This window comes from Gossypium hirsutum, chromosome A06 (assembly GCF_007990345.1).
Source record: "Gossypium hirsutum isolate 1008001.06 chromosome A06, Gossypium_hirsutum_v2.1, whole genome shotgun sequence".
In the NCBI taxonomy this organism is placed as follows: domain Eukaryota; kingdom Viridiplantae; phylum Streptophyta; class Magnoliopsida; order Malvales; family Malvaceae; genus Gossypium; species Gossypium hirsutum.
The window spans coordinates 17,307,351-17,331,822 of record NC_053429.1 but is presented as its reverse complement, the minus strand read 5'-3'; the positions used below and the strand labels follow the sequence as shown (position 1 = coordinate 17,331,822).

The window sequence follows — 24,472 nt, the reverse complement described above, 5'->3', positions numbered from 1 at the left end:
CCACTGAAAATTAGACTGTTACACCATGTTTGGAACATGACGTTGGCATCATACCCTATGTTTGAGACTTGGTGATTTTCCTGTAGTATTCCAAATGGTTCAACGGGAAATTTATGGTTTATGTCAAAATGATAGAGCTTATGACCATGTTGTGAGTGGTACAGGTACTTATATGAAATTGATGATATGTGAACTCTATTCTTGTTGTATGAATAGCGATGAATAAACATGAGTAAGTTGTGTTATGAACATTTACTCTTTTGTGCGGGTTATGATACATTGGGAGTATGATCACATGTGGTAACATGGTTGTTATTTCGATATTTATATGCAACTTACTAAGCTTTGTGCTTACCTTTTTCCTTTCCATTTTCTTGTAGTACCGCCAAATTAGCCCGTGGATCAAAGAACATCGGAGGCATCGCTCACACTATCACTCGAAGCTTTTGGTATAGTTAGTTATATTATCTTAAGTATGGCATGTATAGGGATTAAGTCTTTTTTTTATGTGTCATATTGTTAAGTTAGCCAATTGTGTTGGCTTGGGACGAAAACCTTCTTTTTTTTGTAAGGCCATGGTTAATGGCTAATATTCATTATTGATAATTGCAAATGATGATGTTTCCATGAATGAACAAAATGTATGAATGATCAAGTGCATGTTTGGTTTGTTAGAGTGTCATGAGGTTTGTATTTGAATGTCATGTTGTGGTTGATTTAGTCTTATATTGCTATGTGGATTAGGATATTTGTTGTTGTGTAGGTTGGTGCAAGTAAGGGTGGCAAAAAGGCTTGGTAGATAGTCTTGTTTTTGTCCACACAGGTAGGCACACGAGCGTGTATCTAGGCCGTGTATGACATACGGTCAGCCCCATGGGTGTGTTGTCCGGTCGTGTGTCCCCTACACCTTAAAATTTCAAGTCAGTATGCATGGTAGTAAACACACGAGTAGAGACAAGCTGTGTGTCTCAGCCGTATAGAGGATACGGCCTCTGGGCATGGGCGTGTGCCCAGGCGTGTGAAGCTTGCACCTTAAATGTGGAATTAAATTCTCCACACGGCCTAGCACACGGGCGTGTGCCTTGGCTGTGTGCCCTTAAATGGTTGCTGACGTCATAAATAGAATGTCAAGGTTTTTGGACACGGGCTGAGACACGGGGGTGTCATTCCTGTGTGAAGGACACGGGCCATAGACACGGGCGTGTTCCAGGCCATATGAAAACCCCTGTAGGTTTGAATTAGGAATTAATTCTACATGGGTTAAGGACACGGGCGTGTCCCGATATGTTTAGGCTGTGTGAACTGCACGGACCTTCAACACAGCCATGTCAAGAAGACCACACGGGCGTGTCGCCCCTTCTACACGAGCGTGTCGCCCCTTCCACACGGGCGTGTGCCTCTGTTTCAAGAATCATGTTCCAGAGTTCTTTAAAGGACCTGATTTGGTTCCGAATAGTCCTTAAAGCTTGTTTTGGGCCTCGTAAACCCATAATAAGGAATTCTAGACAAGGTTTGAAAAGTTTTAAATTTGATCAAGTTTTTATGTTTTGTAAATGTTGAAATGCATGTGTTTATGTTTGGTAATACCTCGTACTCAGTCCCTGCCTCGGACTAGGATAAAGGGTGTTACACAAACTCTCAATATTTACAAGCCATTCCAAATGACTAAATTCATTAACACATACCAAAATGACCAAACTCCTATACATGCCATATACTCAAAATACTTAAGTTCAAAAGTACCAAAGTGATAGTAGGATAGTGTGATGAAGTCTCCGACGATTCTCGAATCTGAGCTAGCTTTGAAATCACTATAAAACACTGAAAAATAAACAAAGTAAGCTATAAAGCTTAGTAAGTTCGTATAACATTTAAATCAACTCAACATATATGCTCAAATTAAGCAATTAAAACATAACATAACATAGCCTATAATGAATCACCAACCTACCACATTTGGATTCATAAGTTAGATGTAACTTTCATAATTTTTCCTTATTTCAATGTATTGCTCGATTCATGTACATACCTATACCATCCCGTATGACATACCCGTTAAAATATTCAGAATACTATCAGATACTCAGGAATCTCGTACCCTAAGTGCCACGTACATAGCCGAAGCTATCTTAATCTCGTATCACATATAATGCTCATACTAAAGCTATCAACGAGTCTGCTCACACAAGCTGACGGTCATTACGAAGCTACATGGTGCTGCTCACACAAGCTGACAAGTATCCGCAACACATGTGGGATAACTCAGCCACCGGTAGAACGTACAAACCAGCACCCAATCACAATGTAACCCCTGATGACTTGTCATTTGTATCCTAAACTATTCCTAAAGTTCAACCAGGACTTCACACTTTCTGAATTGTCATCGAACGTGTCCGTAAGGTCGTATTAACAATTTATGCAATATTCTAAGCATTTAAAACATAATTATAACAATGCTTATTACATGCGAACTTACCTCGGATATAAAAATGGGAAAACGAGTCGATTAATCCAAAACCTTATTCTTTCCCCGATCTAAGTCCGTATTTCGCTTTTCTTGATCTATATAATATTAAATTTAGATTATTTAATAATTTCTCTATTCAATTTAGTCCAAAACACACATTAAGCCACACTTATACTTTTGCCCCTAATATTTTAACATTTTTACAATTTAGTCCTTATCTCCTAAAATCACAAATTCATGAAATTCAATTAAAACTAATGCTAGCCAAATTTAAATTAGGTCCCTAGAAGCCTATATTTTTCATTTATTTCACAATTTAACCACAAAATTTACTCATTTCACAATTTAATCCCTAGTTGGACATTTTACTAAAAATCACTTTACAAATGTTATTTATCTAACAACAAGCATGCATTTTCTACCATTAAACATCAAAATACATCAACATTTATAAATGGAAAAACCCTAAACCTTTAAAAATTTTGCAAATTAGTCCCTGGCTAGCTAGATTAAGATGCAACGATCTCAAAAACATAGAAATCATTAAAAATGGGACAAAAACAAACTTACAATTGAGCTTGCAAGTGACCGAACCCTCAAAATAGACAAAAATGGTTTCTTCTTCTTCAATATTCGGTTGTAGATGATGACTAAAAGATGATAATGTATTTTTATTTTATTTACTTAGTCTTTATTTTATTATTTACTATTATAACCTTTAATTAAACATTAAAAATCACTTAATATATGCCCATAAATGTCCACTCATATTAACAATGGTATATTTACCATATAAGGACCTCTACTATTTAATTTTATAATCATTTAGTACCTTTAGCTATTAGAACACAAGTTTTACACTTTACGTGATTTAGTCCTTTTTATCAAATTAAGCATTCAAACGATAAAATTTCTTAACGAAAATTTCACAAAAACATACTATCATGCTGTAGACATTAAAATAATAATAAAATAATTATTTTTACTTCAGATTTGTGGTCTCAAAACTACTATTCTGATTTGACTAAAAACGGGCTGTTACAGAAACAACATACAGGAGAAATTGTGAACACAGATGATCACGCCGACGATAGTCTGCTGGGTACTGAATGCCAAAATGGTCCACAGCAAATGGACATAACACACTCACGAGCATGGTATCTTAAATAAGGTGGATTACAATGAAGTAATCCGACCGCTATTCATCCCAAGTGGAACTTAGTTGCCAGAGTGACCGGGAATCTCATTAGTTATCCCAACAAAGGAAATGTCAAAAAGTCCTTCGGGATTATGGTAAGGAGGGGAAATCCACCATTGACTAAACAGATTTGGAAAGTTCGCCAATGGGCTTAGTCCTTTCTCATAGGCCTTATGAGTAGGATAATTATGTATCCTCCAGGACTATGATGCTTACAATCTAGAACAAAACGGAAAGGAGTATTCCTGACAAGGTGTGTAGGGTAAAGTGAAAACCGACCAAAATACCAAGACATTTAGAAACTGCTAAAACTCTATCGTCGGGACATTGTTTCGACCAAGAACTTAAGGTATTAGTGGTCAAATCACATTAAAACGGAGGAAGGTGTATGAGAGTCTGCCAGTCTAGACTGGGCGTTAAAGTCTAGGTAAAAACAGGGAGTTAAAGTATTTTATTTTCCTTTAAAATTTTACCCCATTAAAGAAATGCGAGATATGAAATTTGGTAGTGAAGAAACTCACTAAGTTCATTGAACTTACCAAGAATAAAGAACTTAAGGAGAGACTAAGCCAGACCGTATTGGATCATGGAACTCCGTAGTAAGGTGTAACGCACATAGGAAAAGGGGATACATTTAGAAACTTCACCATGGGGTTGACTATATTGTATCTATGTAGTTCCTTTAGAGTCCGAAATTTGGACAATGAACTTTTATTTAAAACTTTCGTTTTTGTTGTAAGTTTATTTTTATAAATAGGTAATACAATCTAACTTTAAAAATAATGAATTCCAATCATTTGCGACGCTCCATGTCCGGATTCGGCAAACGGGTCAGGTAAGGGTGTTACATATATTGTACATGAATAGTTTTTTAAAAAATAAACATGTAAAATATTAATAAATAAAAATTATATTACAAATAAATTGTGTGTTAAAAATTAAATTAAAGTAATGAAGTTATAGAAATTAAAACCAAAATGGTAAGGACATAATTATTAAAAAATAGAATTGAACTTTATTAAATCAAAAAAATTTAGAGCTTAAATTACAAATTAAAAGAAAAGAATAATTGATATGAGTTAAAAAATAAAATAAATCAAGTAGTATTTTAAAAATACTTAAATATAAGTCTAAAAGTGGTAATAATAGAAATTATGACTTCAAAATGAAATAGTTGAAAAAGTGAAAATGTTTTTTTCATGAAAAACACCCAAATTATTAATGAACAAAGAATATATTGATTATAAAAAAGTAGGGCACACATAAATTTATAATATGATACGCCCTACCATTCTTTTCCTAAAATGTATTTCTACCTTGTTATACCATATATTTTTACTTTTCTTATTCATCTATGTATATTGTTTTTTTTTAATACCAGTTTTAAAATTTTCTCCTAATAAAAAAATAATTTCAAATATAACAATCATAATTTTAAAATATATAACAAAATGGTCAAATTTTAGTTTTAGTCCCTAGGCTATACTCAAATTTCAAATTTGATTCATGTGCTACACTGAATTTAAAATTTTGTCTTTACACTTTTAACATTTTGATATAATTTGATGCCTTAATTTTTTAAAGTAACATCGATTAGCCCAAATACGATTAAAAATGTTGATGTAACTTTCAAGATTTGTCAACATTAATAAATTATTTATCAAATTCAAATCCATTGTAATGACATCTTTTTTGTCACATAGTTATTAAATGAAAATTTGTTGACTCAAAAAATAATTAATCTTTAACATAGAAACGTGAAAACATCTATACTAATGCAATTTTTTTATATTTTTTTATAGGAAACAATTTTCATTTTTGTTGGATGGTCCACAATGTTTTAGGAAAATTCATACCAAGAAAATCACATAAATGGACTTATAATTTATTTACTAAATTAATTTAAAATAAAAAAATAATTATATCCTTGTTATTATTTAATTTTTATTTTTAACTATAAAATAATAAAAAAATATAGTTACTTTAAAATCATACTAAATTACTATAAAAATAAGGGTTATTAACTTGGTACATTGATAAAGAAAAATTTGAACTTCACAAGCCGAATTGAGAAACTGACATTAGTCTTTAAGTTAAAAAAAAAAAATCTAAGACAAGTGGCAAATTCACAACTCCGCTAGGAGTTAAAATTTTTTTTAATGGATATGTACCAAATAAAAACCCTAAAAATAATTATAATTAAATTATTTCCAGGTTGAAGTAAAATTAAGTATTTTAAAACTTAAATTTAATTTAATTATATATTAGATTTTTTTTTAAAATTAACAACCATTATTTAGAACATTTTAATGAAAATTAAAATAAAATATGAAAGCATATAAATAAAGAAAAAACATCTCAATGTTAATCTTTAATTAAATTAAAAATATTTAACATGTATGCATATAAAAATATATATTAAAAAGAAAAAAATTATCATTCATAGCATTTTAGATTTAAGATATTATTATATTAATAACTGTAGATAAGCAAATGATTTAGTATTAAAAAAAAAGGGATTTTATTACGTATCCAACGACCTAAACTCTATAATCACTGTCATAAAAAGACTAAACAGATGGGGGAGGTGCGGTGGCGTTGATGGCCATTTTCATTCCGGCGGCACAAAGATCGGCAACGGTGTCGATGAAATAATTAGCCCCGAAGGCAAGTTGAATTTTGTCGTTCCCGGAGTGAAACACTTTGGCTCCTTCATTAAGGGTGCATGAATCATGCCCGGTTTGATTTACCACCGCTACATCGGACAGCTGACTATCATATTTGAAAACTACATAAAATCATGTTTCAAAAAAACAATGTAAATCAAATAATATGAAGAAACACAAATCATAGTGAAAACTGTATGCGTACCCAGAAAATCACCGGCATGGAAGTTTTTTCCTTTAGTCCAACCTTCCATGTCAAGGCCTGAGTCCCAGCCATCTTCGTCTCCAACCATATAAGTAGTTGGCTTTGAATGAATGGCCCCAAATTGTAAGACCATCAAAACTACCATTATTATTGCTCTTCTCCTCATTTTTCTTTTGCTCTCTTTTCTTAAAAAGGACCGATGATTTTCTACAGCACCCTGTGGTATATGTTATATATATTCATAATGTGCAGCACAATATGGAAACAAATAAATTTAACTTTAAAATTGTGCCAAAATTATGCCACAAATTTTTACCACTTAAAATTAAGAATTTATTTCTGATTGAGTCTTAATTCTATTGGTCAATGTAGGAAGACGTTGATTCAAGTGTGCTAAATCGTATTATCCTCCTATTTAAATGTGTGAAGGAGGACTATGAATAAATTTAGGCTAAAAAAAATTAAGATAATTATCCTATGAAATCTCAAGTTAATTTGTTTATTTATGGTGTGAATTTCCTTTGATTTTATATGCAATAAATAGATAATTTTTCTTTAATAATTAAATGTTAATAAAATTTGTTGTATAATTTTTTTAAGATTTTACAAATAACGTTTATTAAATTATGTTTTATTTGATGCTTAGCTTTTTTTCTTAATGCTACGTGGTTTAGTCCATGTTTTTAGTTTAATTTATTTTTGCTATTGTATTTAGATTTTTTTTACTAAAAATTCTATTACAATCATGTATTTACAACATAAATGTGTATTAAAAATTCTAATAGGTTATGTTCTAATTTTGAAGACGATATTGTTGGGAGGGACAGCCACGAACTCCGAATATGAATCGTAAAATAGACACGAAGAATATATAATAAAAAACCATAAATGTATATTTAAAAATAGTATACAATAAATAATGAATTGTAAACTTTGAAACTTTAAAACTAATTTATAATAGCACATTGTCCAAACCATTTTTAAACAAAATGAAAATTTTAATTTTTAAAACACTGGATTTTTAGTTAAGAACATAGAAGTCGCTGCCGATCTTTTTGGCTAAGTGAGATTGGCCATCTATAATTTACCTTTTAAAAGGATAATTTTTGGTCTACATTGAAGTCTAAAAAAAATTGGATTCGGGGAGTCGATGCCCAAAAATTGATACCTTTACTAATTATGTGTTGCTTTTAAGATTTGAGAAATATAAATTTAAATTCAGACCCTGAAAAAAAAGGATATACATTTCATTATTTGAGCGAATTTAAAGCAAAAATTATATTGTATCACAGATTTCAAACTTTCCAAGTTTAATATAGAAAATTGCATCAACGGCACTAATAAACACCTCACTAACTAGCCACAATATAAGGGCAATTTACTTTAGGATAATACATATATCATTATTACTAATATACTGCTTGATAGCACAACAATCACCCCATGTCATAGTCTATAATAATAATTTTATTCCCATCACAAAATAGCAAGTAGGGGCTTAAGTGAAACTAAATCAAACATATAGCAACTCCCATCACAAATACACAGTCCACGTGTAGTTTTTCAACTAAATGCACCAATAAATTCTTAATACATAAAATATCATATAAGTATAAAGTTTTAGTCCAATATTTAAGTATAAAGTTGTCAAAACAATTTAGAATTTTCACTTTTGATTTTTTTTTCTTTTTCTTTTCTTTTGATTGTATTGTTAATTACTAACTATTACTATAATAAAACAATAAACTAAATAACAATATTTAGAAAATATATAATTTAATCTCAATCCAAGTTTGAATCGATTGTATCCCAGACAAAATATAGTTATTACAAATATGAAATATGTAAAATATTAAAATAAAAAATAGATTAAATAGTGAGTAAAATTAAAATGTATAAAGATCAAAATAAAATTTTGGTTGTAATAAGTTTAAGATTTTACTAATGTAATTATTATGGGTTCAAATTTTGCTATATCTATTTTTATTATTATTTTAATTAAAAAGACAAAACAGTTAGAAAAATATAACTTATTTTAAATATGAAAAAATATTTTAATAATTTTCCTAACTGAATTGATGCTCAATTAACTCATGATACCAACTCAATCAGAGTTTAAATAATAGTATAGATATTATTTTGATTATTTATTTATGTCATTGCATGAAGACTCGATTTATTGTATAACTGAGTTAATTTGATCATATTTTGCATGATAAATTTTAATTTTGTTTTGGGTAAAATTATAAATGATTTGTTTTTTAGTCCAATATTAGTTTATTTGATTAAAATATTTTACAATTTCTTTATTTGAAACAATTTTAAATTTTAAAAAATATTTTTTGAGTTTTGAACAAATAGTATATAAATTTAAAATATATTATTTTATAATCGTATATGAATTTAGGTTTTAAATAAATTATTTAAGATACAACTTTAAAAGAGGTAAATGTTAAAGATGAAAATAAAATAAAATAAAATATTATTTAAAAAAGTATTTATTTTATATTATAAATATATTTTTTTGAATAGTAATCAGATTGGGCTTTTATTAAAATAAACCTAATAAAATCCACAAATATCAAAACAAAGAACAAAGCAGACAAAATGGCCCAATATTAAACATTGGCCCTGAAACAAAATCAATACAGAGGGAAAATAAAATAAAAACAACGAAAAAATAAAATAATAAACAAAGAAATATCTAGAAGCCATAATTACCACCAGTACTTTGCCCAATCAGAGAACACTGACACCCGTCATGGGCTTTTTTACTAAAATAAGTTAAAAAAAAGAATTATTTATCAAAATAGGTTGTCAGCCCAATTATATACGAAAATGGAGTGTTTTGTTCATTTGCACCTATTTGACAGGCGCAAATGATTATTTTATATTAAATTTCTTTTTTTTAAACATAAAATATTATTTTTTCATTTTTATTAAAAATATTTAAATATATATACGGGTCAAAATACGGGTAAAAAGGAATCGAGCCTATCGGATAGGCGCGGTTAATCGCGCCTGGTAGATAGGCGCAAATGGGCGGCCCGAACAGTGCACCTCCAGCTGCTGCATGCTGCCCACGGCGCTGGCCCTGCTGCCCGAACAGTCCCTCCCTGCAGCCTCTGTAATTTATAAATTTATTCTCAAATTTTTACTTTATGGGAATCGAACCAACTCATTCAAATTCAATAAAAATAATAATTATGTTCAAAAATTCTTATTTCATATTTTTTCGCGTTCAATTTACAAAGTCTACCACCATGTAATTATAGTCAGCAATATTTCTAATCTTTTTATTTTTTTTCTAGATAAGGGCACATCTTTATTACGTCAAAAAGTAGATAAATAAACCATCAAAATTAAGTCTGATTATTGAAGAAGCATAATATCGACTCACATATTTAAACAAATATCGAGCCCGTAAAGAATGATTATTATTTTTATCTATTTGAAAATCAAGTTAAAATTTATACAAACCTATTTTTTTTAAACTTTAGCATATACATAGAATATGATTGGGACCATAAAAGAAACAATACGATTGGTAACTTTCACCTGCTACAAAATTTAGAATATTGATATTGTATTCACCAAAATTTAAAATATTGATATTGTATTCACCAATTATAGGAGCATAACAAATACTTTATTTATATGTCGTCTAATTAAAAACCTCTAAATTTATTTTAGTGAAAAAACCAGCATCCACCAAATCATTTGATGTGTTTATTTGATAATCGGGGTATATATAGGGGAAAAGGTAAGCTCGTGTGGGCCCCACCACAACCATTTGCGCCTCTGAGGTAGGCACAATCATTTGCGCCTCAGAGAAAGGCTCGATTAGCCGCGCCTCTCAAGTAGGCGCAACCTGTATTCGTATTTATACGCGGGTTATACTGACCCGAAAATATTTTTTTAATATAAAAAACAAAAAAAATATTTTTTAATATAAAATAATCATTCACGCCTGTCAGATAGGCGCGAATGAAAAAAACACCTCATTTTGATAAATAATCTGGCTGACAACCTATTTTGGTAAATATTTTTTTTTAATTTATTTTAGTAAAAAACCCCGTCATGACTATTAGTCTTTCATTTTTCATAATGACGGTTTCAGATTTTCAAGGAAAGCATTAAACCAAACCCTTGATCTGTCCATTTCAACTTTCCTTTCTTCCTCTACAATCCCATCCACTATCAATCAGTCTGACCACCCATCAACCGATTCGTCTTAAAGCCAATCTCATAATCCCAAGGAGAATTTATCGCTGCACCAGCAATCTGCCCATTTCGAACTTTCCTTTCTTCCTCTTCTCATCTGCCCCTTTTCTCAATATGGTTCACGTTTTCTATCTATTTCATACTGGTTATCAGCATATCCAGGCACGCTCCCTACCAAGTAAACCACTTCCTTCCTTTTCATCGTTTCAGTTGCTAAAATATGTACTAGACCGTTCGCAGTTCTAGGAGTATTCAAACACAAAATTCCTAGATCTGAAAATATGCTGTTGAATATCTTGAATGTATGCCCCTATCTGTGACTTATCTTGTCTTTTTGCCTTACACTTCTTGATTACTGTTAATGAGTCTCCTTCTACTATGATCTTTGGCCATTGCATGTCTATTCCGATCTAATCTACTTTGCGGCAAGCGAGTGCCTTAGCCGCAAAAGCTGAGGAAATGCCTTGATGTATCTTGGAACTTGATCGTAGAACATCCCCTTCACTGTTCCTCGCCACAACCCCTAAAGCTGATTGACAAAGTCGCGCATCATAAGCCCCATCAAAATTTATTTTAACTGATTGTTCAGGTGGGTGCTTCCACTTCCTGGCTATTTGTAAGATTTTAGGGGTTTTTTGTTCAACCCCATCTAATTCCGCAATGTAGCTTCTAACAAAGTGTGCTGTCTCTATTCCTGTTCTACTAGTTTTCTCATGCAATCTCGCATTTCTTTCTCCCCAAGTTGCCCATATCGCACAACAGAATAATCTACAATGGAAATAAGCATTTTGAGCAAAAACCCAGGTAAGCCACTGTAGGAACTCTAGACTAGTTTCCTGTAATAAATTCAGTATTGCTAATTCTGTCCACATTGAAACTGATAGAGGACACTTACGGATTAAATGATCCATGGTTTCTGCTCCTCTTCCATATCGGGGGCAAACTACAGTATTTGTTAACTTTCTATACTGCATGCTGACTCATGTAGCCAGATAATTCCAAGATATTTTCCAAGCTGTACTTTTAATTTTAGAAGGTAGCTTAAGTAGCCATAGCTTTTTGTAGAAATTACAGTAGTCGGTTTGTAAAGCATAAGCTCTAGGATCATTTTCAGAAGCTTGTAATAGTTTATAGGCGCTGTGTACCAAGTATTCCCCCGAGGGTTCACCATTCCAGGCCGGAAAGTCATCATAAGGATCTTTCGCCAACGTGACCCTAAGTATCTTCGCAGCGACTTCCTCCGAAAAGGTATTAACAATCAACTCCCGTTTCCATTCTCTGACATTATTATCAATTAACTCAGCGACTTTAAAATTATTTAAATTATTAACAACTGAAGATAATCTGAAATTTCATGCAACTGGGATCCAAGCATCGTTTAAAAATGAGATACTCGTGCCCCTTCCCAGCTTCTAGCAAATTCCTTCCATTAAAATCCCTTTGGACGCCCATATGCTTTTCCATGTATACGAACTATTATTTCCCAAACGCGAATTTAAAAAATCCTCATTTGGAAAATATTTTGCCTTAAAAACTAGCTCAACTAAAGATTTTGGATTATTCAAAATCCCCCATCCTTGTTTTGCTAAAAGATCACTATTGAATTGGCCCATACTTCTAAAACCTATTCCTCCCCCCTCTTTCGATTGACACATATGCTTCTACCGACATCAATGTATACCTTTCTCCCCGTATCCTCTGCCACCTAAATTTTGCAAAAATGTTTTTCAACTCCTTGCATAGAGTTTTCGATAGAAGAAAGCATGACATGGCATAAGTTGGTATAGCTTGTAGCACTGATTTAATAAAGACCAGTTTGCCTCTTTGTGATAATAGTTTTGTGCTCCAACCTTTAATTCTAGAATAGACCCGATCGTTGAGATTTTGAAAAGATTCTTTCTTGCGTGTGCCAGCCACAATAGGAAGTCCCAAGTATTTCTCCAAATTTGGTGAACTCCTTACCCTTAAAATTGTCTATACTTGTTACTGTATCCGAGCTATAAAATATCGTGCATTTATTAAAATTCACACATTGGCCTGAACAATACTCATATTCCTTTAGAATTTGTTTCATCACTATTGCTCCATTCTTTGTTGCTTCAACGAACAAAATGCAGTCATTTACAAAAAGTAAATATGATATCTCTGGGCCTCTCCTACTGGCCTTTGTACCTTTCAACAAACCTTCTTTTCGTCACTGCATATTAGAAAAAGAAAAGGTCTAAGAGGATTCCCTTCCTGTAAACCTCCAGATGGCTTGTAAGACCCTTTACTAGTGTTCAACGTCGAGATAGGATGTGAGGCATTATCGGACTTGAAGTTCTAAACAACTCTATAAAATCGGGTCATAAAATTTTGTTCAAACTAAAAATTTATTTAAGAACATGCATATCGTCACTTAAATGAGCTTACGAGGTTAAAAACATACATTGGGTTGGTTTTGGGCTAAATTGTGTATTTTAGAAAAAAAATTTAAAATAGGGTCACATGCTCGTGTGAGCGTAAGGACAAGCTTGATGCTCGTGTGAACGTAAGGACAAGCTTGATGTTCGTGTGAACATAAGGACAAGCTTGTGTTCCCCTTGACAAATCTGTGTCCTTAGGTTGTGTAGCTCTTTATTTATAACCTCAGCATAAATTTAATATCACACGGTTAAGTTACATGTCTAGGTGTTAGGCTGTGTGGCGAAATTAATTTTCACATATAAGATGCAAATTTCATATGGCACGGGCAAATGCCCATGTTTGAATGTTGTGTTCTTAACACGATTGAGAGACAAGGTCGTGTCTCTGTCTTTGTATTTACTACTATGCATATTGATTTGTAAAATTAGAGAGCAGGGAACACACGGTCGGATCACACGCTCACGGGGTTGACCGTGTGTCACACACTGTATAGACACATGATCGTATGTCTACTCATGTGGACATCTTTGAAGCCATTTTTCAAGCCCTCTTGTCACCGTTAATAGCCCCAACACACACTCACACGCCAATAGCCAATAGTGGTTGACATGGCATAAAAAGTTTTTTTGACATCCATAGCTTTAATTTAAACATGACATATATTAAGTTTACCTAATTGGGACTCCTCTATACATGCCATACTTGAATGTAGACATACGGTCGTGAAATTTATGCTTGATAGATAAATATGTCTCTTCTATACATGCCATTCTTAAATGTAGTAAACTAGTTTTACTCCAAAAGTTTTGTTGATATTGTGACTCAAGCTTCGATGTCCACGATTCTCGAGCTTGACGATGCTAGAAGAAAATTGAAAGGAGAAAAGGGTAAGCATAGGGTTTAGTAAGTCAAGATATTCATGGATTAAACATATTATCAACTATCACTATAATATCATACTACACACATGAACGTAGTCAAAATTGACATTAATTGTCATTAAACATTAAGCTTATCTTACATCTTTCTATTGTTAAAATTCTCTTCATGAATTGAGTTCAATACTCATGAGGTTTACGTACATATCTGCACTGTATGTGCTTACTCATATCATTCCACTTAACCCAATATCTTGAATGTCTCGTTGAATTGTTGGAATACTAAAGGACACAGAATTGTCATACACCAAATAAGGTACCAATGTCATGTCTAAAACATGGTCTTACATGAATTCACATATTATCATTGATGCCATGTCTGTGACATGGTCTTATACTGTGCACATTTCATAACCTATGCCATGTTCTGGACATGTTCTTACACTGGCACACATATCATCGTTGATGCCATGCTATGTCCCATACATGGGTTTACACAGGTACATATAACATTGTCGATGTCATGTCTCAGACATGGTTTTACACAGGTAAATATATCATTGTCGATGCTATGTCTCAGACATAATCTTACACAGAATATCATTTAACATGGCGTCAAGACATCTAAGTTCTAAGTATTCCTTTTGGGTCACTCGGGCCTCCAATACACGAGGCTATCACTAAACTTTCATTGGATAATCACAAGTCAATCTAATTAAAGCATACATACATGTATCATGCAATGTCAAATATTAGATATGTAATATTGGAGTTGTTGAATTGCTTGTACACAACTTACCATAGTGTAAAATATGGCAAATTTGCGATTTATTTCACAACCTTGCATTTTCCTCGGTTAAAGTCTATCCCTCGTCCCTCTTGATCTATAATAGAAAATTTAGTTTATTTAATACACGCATTATTCATTTCAGTTCAAAAATTATGATATGGAAAAAATTATAATTTTGCCCTTAAAATTTTACAAAATTATAAAATTGCCATAAACTCGCAAAATGCGGAGTACTGATTTTGCTCATTATTCAAGCCTAGTCGAATCATTTTCCCTCTTATACTGACCCACATATTTATTTTAGTCACACATTTACACAGTTTTTACAACTTTTATAATTTGGTCTTTTTTATCAATTTTACCAAAAATCACCTACCTCAAAACTCCATATTCTTCCATTAGTTTCTTCTTCCCAACTCGTGGTTTCCGATTACCACTATTGTTGCCGTTGCCCTTGCCATACTCATCCGTATCTTTCTTGTGATTCCCTTCACATACGCCCCTTTCCTCGGACTTGGAAGATAATATTAAAACACAAGAATGTCATTCATGTGTATGTTTTTGAACATGAACCTTAACTCAAATTAAGGGTAGAAATAGCTAAATCGAGCTATGAGGATTTGAAAAATATAAAGAACATTAAAAACGAGGATAGTTTATCCTTTATTACTTTGGTAGTTTATCCTTCCTATGTCCATTTTTGTTCATAATGACATATAATGGTCTAATTGCCAATTAAGAACTTTAAATTTCAAATCTCGTTACAATTAAGCCCTTAAATCAATTAGAACACATGTTTTTCACTTATTGCAATTTAGTCTTAATAACTCAATTAGACATCTTATCGGTAAGGTTTCTTATCGATATTTTCATACAAGCATGCATATATATCATGGACCTCGTAACATTCATAAAATAATTATTTTTATATTAGATTTGTGGTCTCGAAATCACTATTCTGACTGGGCCGTTATTCGAGATGTTACATGGCTGGAAAATTCTTCCCCTACTGCCATTGATATTATTTGCATATGAAATTGTGGTAATGCATTTTATAATAAGTTTTACCCATTCCTTTGCAATCCCCATTCGTAGCATAACTTTTTTTATAAAGCCTCATTCAACTCAGTCGTAGGCTTTACTCATGTCAAGTTTTACTACCATATATCCTTTTTTCCCTGTTTGCTTTTGGCGAAACGTATGCAAGATTTCATAAGTTATGAGCACAGCATCAGAAATTAATCTCCTAGTGACAAACGCACTTTGAGCCAAATCAATATATCTCCCAATTACTTCTTAAAGTCGATTTGCAATTGTTCTTACCATAACTTTGTAAAAAATCATACACAAACTAATAGGCCTGTAGTTGACCAGATTAGTGGGATTTGAGGTTTTTGGGATCAACACAATATCTGTCTGATTAAAAGAGTCTAAATTTAGATTGTTGTTCAAAACCCCCAAAAAATAAATGGTGATGTCTTGACCTACTATGTGCCAAAATCTCTGAAAAATGCTGGAAAATCATCTGGTCTTGGTGCCTTAGTAGGCCCCATTCCTCTCAAAGACGAATGAGCTTCCTCTGTTGTATAAGTAGATATTAAAACTGCATTAATATCTTGCCGTAAACAGCTTCTGAAAAAATAATGTATAGGCTTCCTAATCTCAATTGCATCAGTAACCTCAACTCCTCCATCTAACTTTAACCTGGAAATTGTGTTTCTCTATTGACGTGTTGAAGCATACTTGTGAAAAAAGCTTAAGTTCTTATCCCCTAATTTAAGCCAGTTAGCCCTTGCCCTTTGTTTCCAGTACATCTTATCTTAATCAATTTCCAGATTAAGATGAACTCTTGTTTCAATAATATTTGCCATCTTATAATGATCCCTTTTTATTGCAAACAAGACTTCAAGTTCATTCAATAGCCGTCTTTTTAGCCCCTCTCACCCTTTTTTAATCCTTAGTGCCCATCTTCATAAACTCAGCTGCAGTTGTTTTAGTTTCTCAACTATTGTGCCTGTGGATGATTCTTATGTTGCCTTGATTTGTCTTTCGAGAGACTGAACCATGGTCTACCATGCCTTAAATTTAAAGTTTGAACATCCCATATAATTATTTCTGCTATCAGTATTTAGAAGAAATGGGCATTGATCTGACATTGTATGAGTTAAATGATGAACAATACCCAATGGAAGAAGATGCTACCATTTATCATTCGCAGCTCCCTTGTCAAGTGTTTCATTGATTTTTTTTTGGCAAATTTCCCCTTTCCCAAGTAAACTAGACTCCCAAAGAACCCAAATCTTCTGATTAACATTCCTCCAAAGTCTCTCGAAAAGCCTCTATTAGTCTCTCTTATCTTGGAACACATTCACTTTTCTCAAAAGAGTACATGATTCATCGAAGTTTCCGCTTACTAACCATTCTGACCTTGCCCCAAATTTTTTAGCAGATTCCAAGTATCATTTTCGTTTTTCACATAAGGTGAACCCTAAAACCCCGTAAATCTCCATTCCTCTATTACATTCTCTTCTTTGATCAATACATCAATGTGACTTTTTGAAAAGCTCCTTAAACTAATCGTAATATCCCCTTTCCATGCCAAACACAATCTACCTTGAGAACCCTCTGCTTCAACAACGATCCCATTTAAAAAATCGCAACTTGTTACTTTTTCCATGCTGTTTTAAGAAAAACTGTAGCCTTTTTACCGCCTATGGACTCCTTAGTCCACGAAAATTCTAACTAATATTTTTTATTGGATTCGGTCGCTTGCTTCTTGGCAGCCGTCGATCCCATAATTGATGGAACAACATTCTGCTCTATATTTTCAAACATCATTTCTGGAAAAACTTTATCACAATCCAGTTTCGATTCCTGCTTCCATGGATTTCCTCTTTCGTATGCTATTACCATCCTGTCTTTGATTCGCCTCGACTGTTGGGGCAATTCTTTTCCAGCTTGACTTCTTGACTGAATTGTGATTTTTTGACCTGCTCAGTCTTACTATGGTTTATCTGATTATCTTTCTTAGTTTTGAATGCTTCTTTCTGCTCCTTGATCGCATCTTCCTTTGGCTGACTCGATTAGTTATTTTTTTAGGTTCCATAAAGTTCAGAATCTTGGGCTTTACCTTGGTATTCCGTTGTTTCATCATAGGGTTACTAATAGTACCATGCATTTTGTTGTCGACAAAGTTAGAAGAAAGCTCCAAAGTTGGGACGCTAAAAGTTTACCCATTGTTGGTCGCATAACTTTGGCTCAATCAGTTCTCATGTCTATTCTCAGTTACTTCATGCAATCCATGATGATTCCTAGGGGAGTTTGAAATGAGATTGAAAGTTTGGTGTAGCAATTCATTTGGAGATCATCTGAGTATAAAATAAGATGGCCTTGGTTGGGTGGGATTCTATTTGCCAACCCAAATGTTGTGGAGGGCTTGGATTACGAAAATTATGAGAACAGAGTATCTCTTTTCTGCTTAAGTTGGGTTTTAATATTGGGACTAACAAATAGGCTCTCTGGGTTCAGGTTATTAGGGTTAAATACCGGATGACTGATGTACTCCCCAATTTCATTAGGCATAAGCGAGTTTTGTTTCTTTGGAACTCTCTCACTAAGGTTTGGCCTCTGCTTCACAAGAAGTTATAATTGTCCGTTGGGGACAAAAGCCAGATTCGCTATTGAGAAGATGTTTGGATTCCCGATGTGGGTCCATCGACCGGATTTATTCCAACAGGTATTAATTTTAGCTTTGATTGCTATATTAAAGATATGGTCAATAATGAAGGATCATGGAATCTTGACTTGTTCAGAATTTGGCTTTCAGAAGAGGTGATTGAGTTGATTATGGGTATTCCGGTATTCCTCCTCATTGCTCTTATATAGGACCGGACAGAATTTCCTGATGTCATACTTTAACTGGAATCTTTAAGATTAAGAGTGCTTATAAGATTTGTAAAGGAATTGATTGGATTTTGAAGGATGATAAATGGAAGATTATTTGGAAGATTTCGGGTTCACAAAGAGTTTGTTTTTTCATATGGTTGGTTCTCAAGCAGCGTATACTCAGCAACATTGAAAGGGTTAAAAAGGGTTTTGCGGATGGTACCTCTTGTCATATTTGTGGATTTCATTTGGAAGACATACTTCACATTCTTCGAGATTGCCCTGTAGCCAAGGATGTGTGGAGTCAGATCATATTAGGTAATCGCTCTTCCAATTTTTTTTCCCTTAACTTACAATATTGGATACTTATTAACGTGCAGGACACTTCGATAGCCTTGGCGGGTGGTGCTAGTTGGGCTTGCCTTTTCAAAATCTTGGTTTGGCGAATTTGGAAGAACTGCAATCTCTTTATCTTTCAAGGCCACCCGTGGAGCTTAAGAGAGATTGTCAATAATTGATTTGGTTGGGCTTCTTAAAGTTTTTCAATCCCTAAAGACGTTTTGAGTGGTGTTCCCGACCCCCTGTTGGAAGAGCAATATGGTTTTACTATTTTTCTGAATATCGATGGAGCTATACGACTGGATACGGGGAATGCATCTGTTGGGGGAGTTGCGAGAGACATGGATGGGCAGTAGTTCTTTGGATTTAATAGATTTCTTGGAGAGTGTTCGATCTTCGATATTGAACTTTGGGGTATTTTTTAAGGGCTTAAAATTATTCAAAGAAAAGGCCATTAGTGTGTTATAATTCTCTCGGACAGCTCGGATGTCATTCGTGATATTCAAGGAAGTAATTTTGCCACCTCGAACTCTGTTTTAATCAGGCTAATTCAGAGTATGCTATTCCAGGAAAGTTCATGGTGTTTTTTGCTATATTCCCAAAAAACAATATGAAGTTGTTGATTGCATGGCAATAGAAGCACTATCGACTAGAACGGATTTGCAATTTTTTGATACTCCTCTTAGGGTGCGGAATATGTTAGATTTAGACCAGTCAAAAGGTTTTTTTACAGTGTGTTGGATGTAACTAATTAGTTTTTTCTTTTTGTTCTTCACCAAAAAAAATGAGAATTTGTGATTGGTATGAATTTGATTGAAATTGAATTGAGAAAGTGAATTGAAAACCCTATTAACTAGTCGGGCTAACTCGGATATAATTGGCATGCCATAGGATTGGACGTGTTTAAGGATATTTTGAGCTCGAGTGGATGAGGCACTATATGCGTCGTAATATTGCTTCGGATAATTCTGATGAGGCACTATGTGCCGTAGTATTGCTTCGAATTAAATTCGATGAGGTACTAAGTACGGATTCATTTTGGCAAGCCCGATGAGGCACATGGTGCCATACTCGAGTGCTTGATTGGATCCGTGCATCCGTCAAAGTTCGTGTCAAGTTAATAGGGGTAAGTGAACGAATTGGAAAGTAGAATTGGTATTAAATGAATTGATAAACCGTATGATTTTGTATATGATTGGAATGAGATATTGAACCGAGATATGAAAACAAAATGTTTAAACCATGGGTTTATGGAAAGGGTTTTTGATATGGTGAAATAATGTGTGAATCAAAATGGAGAAAAGTTATTTGAAATAGCTATTGTTAACAAATGAAGGTTTAGTGCTTATTTATTTATTTTGCTTTTAAAATTTAAATTATAGTAATACCACTGAGTGTATATACTCAGCGTACAATTGTTTCCGTGTGCAGGTAAGTTGAAGTCAAAAGTTTCGGATCAGCATCCAAGCTAATCCCGAACTCAGCAAAGTGGTGATGTATATTCTCTTTTGTAAAATGGCATGTACCTAGCTTGATTGTATATGTCATTTTGAAATATTTTTGTGAATGGTATTATAAATTAACCTTGGATGGTTATATACAATATAAATTAAATGTTAAGATTATGAAATGGCATGTTTGGGTTATTTTGGTATGGTATTTGAATTGGATTGAATGAAATCAATTGAATTAATTTGAACAATACATATGATATATTTATGAAATGTATATAAATTATCTGTTTAAATTTCGTATTTGATTTGATATGTCAGGTAATACCTCATAACCCTCTTTCGACGATGATTAAGAGTTAGAAGGTGTTATAGTGTGAGACACATGGCTATCACATGGGTGTGTGGTTTGTCCATGTGTCCCTTGCAACTTTTAATTTTAGAAAATAGAATGCTCAGGTAATACCACATGGGCAGAGACACAGACGTGTGTCTCAGCCGTGTGAGGAACACGACCTAGTACACGGGTGTGTGACTTGGCTGTGTGAGGTAAGTCAGGGAGTTACACGGGGACGGACACGGCTTGAGACACAGGCATGTCTCAGGACTACACGGGCGTGCCTCTTGATTACATGGGTGTGTGACCCCTACAGCTAGGAAAAATTTTGAAATTTCACGAAAATTTTTCGAAGCACACGATTAAGTCCCGATTTGTTTCTATCCCGATTTGTTTCTAACATGTGAATTGGGCCTCGAGGACCCATAAAAGGGACTATATGATTAATTTATGAAGTGTATGCTAATTGAACTGTGTAATGTTTATATTTGTTCTGAAAAGTTCGATAATGCTCCGTAACCTTATTTTGGCGATGGATAAGGGTTAGGGGGTGTTTGAACATGTGTCCCAATAGGGACTGGTTCTCCACATACAGTTTAGTTAAAGGTGGAGTTGTGCGTAAGGGGAATGATTCACCCAGTAATGTAATTAGAATTGGTACTGTTTAGATTAAGATGCAAGTCGAGATAATCAAGATACTATCAAACGTCAAGTATGTACTTGATTCAAAGAGAAATTTCATCTCCTTGGGAAATTTAGACTCAAAGGGTTGTAGAATTAACATCGAGTCAAGCGATATTAAGGTATACCATGGGGCTCTCATTTTGATGAAAGGTAAAAAGATTGGTAGTCTTTATGCTGTGGAAGGATCAACAGTGACCGGTGAAACAGAACGTCCCTCGTCTGTTAAGGAGTTGAAGTTGAGTAGTTTGAAGTGGAGACAACATAGCCATATGAGGGACAAAGGTATGAATGTTTCGTATAAAAGATGTTCTCTTTTGGATGCATGTTTTGAAAAGATAGGTGAAAATCAGACTCGGGTCAGTTTTGATTTAGCAGTGCACAAGTCAAAAGCTAGAAGTATTCCAGCTTCGAAGCACAGTTTCGACTTAATTAATATCTTGCAAAATTCGAGATAGGCCCATGGCGGGCATTGACAAAGAAGGCATTATAGAAATACGAGTCAATGTGAAGATTTGTAGAGTATGCTTTGCATTTCGGTCAAATTAGGACACGATCAAAGAGTGACTTTGCAACGAGGATGAGCTTTTTATCCCAGCGAGCTGCCGACATCACAATGAGGAAAAGACTATCGTCTCGATGATGTGACGCCATTTTGTCCCAGCGACACGAATTCCATGTCACAACGTGGCAACATGCCATGCAATTTTCTCCTCCTAGTTAAACTTTGATTATTTGTTTCAATTAAACTCTAATTAGTGTAGATTATTTTAATATTATTTTACCTATGAATTTAAACTATAAATAGGCCTTTTACAAACTTAGAAAGATCAACCCATTACACATTTAGGTATTAGTTTTTTCAAGCTTTCAGAGAACTTTATGTTTACGTTTTTAAGGGTTCTTATTTTTGGGTTTCGGGGTTTAGTTTTATCTTCATCTTTGTACTATTCTTTTTTGCTGTTATAATGAAATTATCTTTGCCCATGATGTTTTATCCTTTTCAAAGGGATTTTCCACCTGAAATATTTGTGTTCGATCTTTTCAATTTCTTTGTTATTTTACTTGTTCATTGCTTAATCGGGTTTATCCCTTACAAATTGGTATCAAAGTTACAGTTCAAATTTCACAGACTGACTCGTTCGGTGACACAATAATGATTTTGGATATCGAGAAGTTTGACGGATCACAAATTTTAGTTTTTGGCAGTTTCGAATAATTTTAGAGGTAGCTGATGTGGATGAGGACGGGTGATGATTCTTTGCTCTCTACATAATCTAGTTGAAGGTGGAGTTGTGTCAAGCCTGTGGAAGCCAATGTTATGTAGGAAGGGTTGATTTTCAGAACTTTGAGTAGACTGTTTAGTAAATAGGGGTTAGTTAGAACCCGATGACTAAAAGAGGTATTAAAAAGGATAGACCAGGTGACAAATTTATCTTTCAAGACTATTCCTCTTTAAAAGGGAAATCTATAGCGAAGTAACCACGAAAAGGCCAGTTCCGCAGATAATCCTTGCATGAGAGAATTAGTGAACTTGAGTAGTTTCTTAGATGACAGACTGGCGAATATTATAGACCTAAGGGGGTCCATAACAGATGAACATGAACCTTAAGAGCAAAGAATCGTTGTTAGGGTGGATCCCAATGGAATAACCCAAACAACATTACAATACAAACGTAGGGTGGAATGAAATTTGAACCGCTAGGGTGGCATGGATCCTTATTAGCTAAACCCACATGTGGAGGGTCAGTGTAATGACCTGAAATTCACGGGCACCGAAAAAGTAAGTTATAGGGCCTCCGTCTTAGTGAAATAAGTTCGAAAATAATTATTAAAAATATTTATGAGCCTAGTGGTGTGTCTAATTAGGATCTAATTAAGTGAATTTAGCTTAATTTAGAGTAAGTAATAAAAAGGATTAAATTGAATAAAGGGTAAAAATTTAATTATAAAGCAATAGAAAATAAAAAAGATTAAAATAGCAATTAAGCCATTGACTACAAATGAGGTGGCATATTGGTGAAATAAAATCAAAGATTTTTTTAGGTTTTATATATTATAATGATTATTATTATGGTTTTATATTAAATTGTTATGATTATTTAATTGATAATATATTATAAATAAATTAAATAGAAGACAATTGTATGGTAATAAAATATACATGTGTAAGAATTGTATGGGTACATTTGTAATTTAAATATTTAATTACTTATAATTTAAGTATAAAGATATTTGTTAATTAAATAATTAAATTATAAGATTTTTGGTATGAAAAACAAATTAAATAATGACATTTGTAATAATATGAATATATACATTTGTATTATAATTATGTATTTACTTAAATTTTAAGTTAAAGATATTTATTAATTAAATATTAATATTATAAGATTTTTATTTGTTAAATAAATAAAAGAAAGTCAAATGGATGGTAATAATAGTGTACAAATGTACAAAGATACATGTATACAAATGTGTTAATTATATTGTTATTAAATTAATAATAATATATATTAGTTAAATGATAAAATAAATAAGTAAAATAAATGAAATAATAAAAGAATAAAAAGAAAGACAAAAGAAACAAAGAAGAAACAGAACAGAAGCATTTCGAAACAGGGAAAGAAAAAGAAAGAAAGAAAAGGGAAAGGAAAAACTAGGGTTTTAAGGTTTGAAGCTTTAAAAGGTAAGTCAATTAAGTCCTTTTCTCTTAATTTCGATGTTTTAGAAGCTTTGAAACAAGATTTTGATAAAATTAAGTTGATAGTTCAAGAGTTCATATGTTTCCAAGTAGGGTTCATGTTGGAAAAATTATGGAATTAGGGATTTAATTGAATGAATTCTAAGTTAGAATTGATTAAGGGATTAAATTGTAAACTAGGCTATAAGTTTTATGTTGTAGGGACTAAATTGAAGAAATTTCGAAATTAGGGAAATATGCT

At 33.0% G+C, this 24,472-nt stretch overlaps 1 protein-coding gene and 1 long non-coding RNA gene across 7 annotated transcripts; one reads left to right on the top strand and one right to left on the bottom strand.

Moving 5' to 3' along the window:
- Positions 1 to 6,120: 6,120 nt before the first annotated feature.
- Positions 6,121 to 6,716, bottom strand: LOC107963550 (basic blue protein). The gene is made up of 2 exons (XM_016900017.2): positions 6,537 to 6,716; positions 6,121 to 6,453 (listed from the first exon to the last, which is right to left on the bottom strand). The coding sequence occupies exons 1-2, from the start codon at positions 6,700 to 6,702 to the stop codon at positions 6,236 to 6,238; spliced, it is 384 nt and encodes a 127-aa protein (XP_016755506.1). The 5' UTR covers positions 6,703 to 6,716; the 3' UTR covers positions 6,121 to 6,235.
- Positions 6,717 to 10,625: 3,909 nt separating this feature from the next.
- LOC107962685 (uncharacterized) lies at positions 10,626 to 20,711 on the top strand. Of its 6 annotated transcripts, XR_005928475.1 has the most exons (5): positions 10,654 to 11,349; positions 11,467 to 11,564; positions 11,645 to 12,008; positions 17,934 to 18,570; positions 18,661 to 19,866. It is a non-coding gene; the product is annotated as an uncharacterized lncRNA (long non-coding RNA). The 6 variants fall into 6 exon arrangements; XR_005928476.1 differs by lacking the exons at positions 17,934 to 18,570; positions 18,661 to 19,866 and adding an exon at positions 20,490 to 20,702; XR_001701730.2 differs by having other exon boundaries at positions 11,467 to 12,008.
- Positions 20,712 to 24,472: the final 3,761 nt, after the last annotated feature.

Excerpts from the sequence above, each read along its gene's own strand:
- LOC107963550 (XM_016900017.2), bottom strand. The coding sequence starts at position 6,702 with ATGAGGAGAAGAGCAATAATAATGGTAGTTTTGATGGTCTTACAATTT. Across the intron at positions 6,454-6,536 it reads CCATGCCGGTGATTTTCTGG|TTTTCAAATATGATAGTCAG; the intron begins GTACGCATACAG and ends GATTTTATGTAG.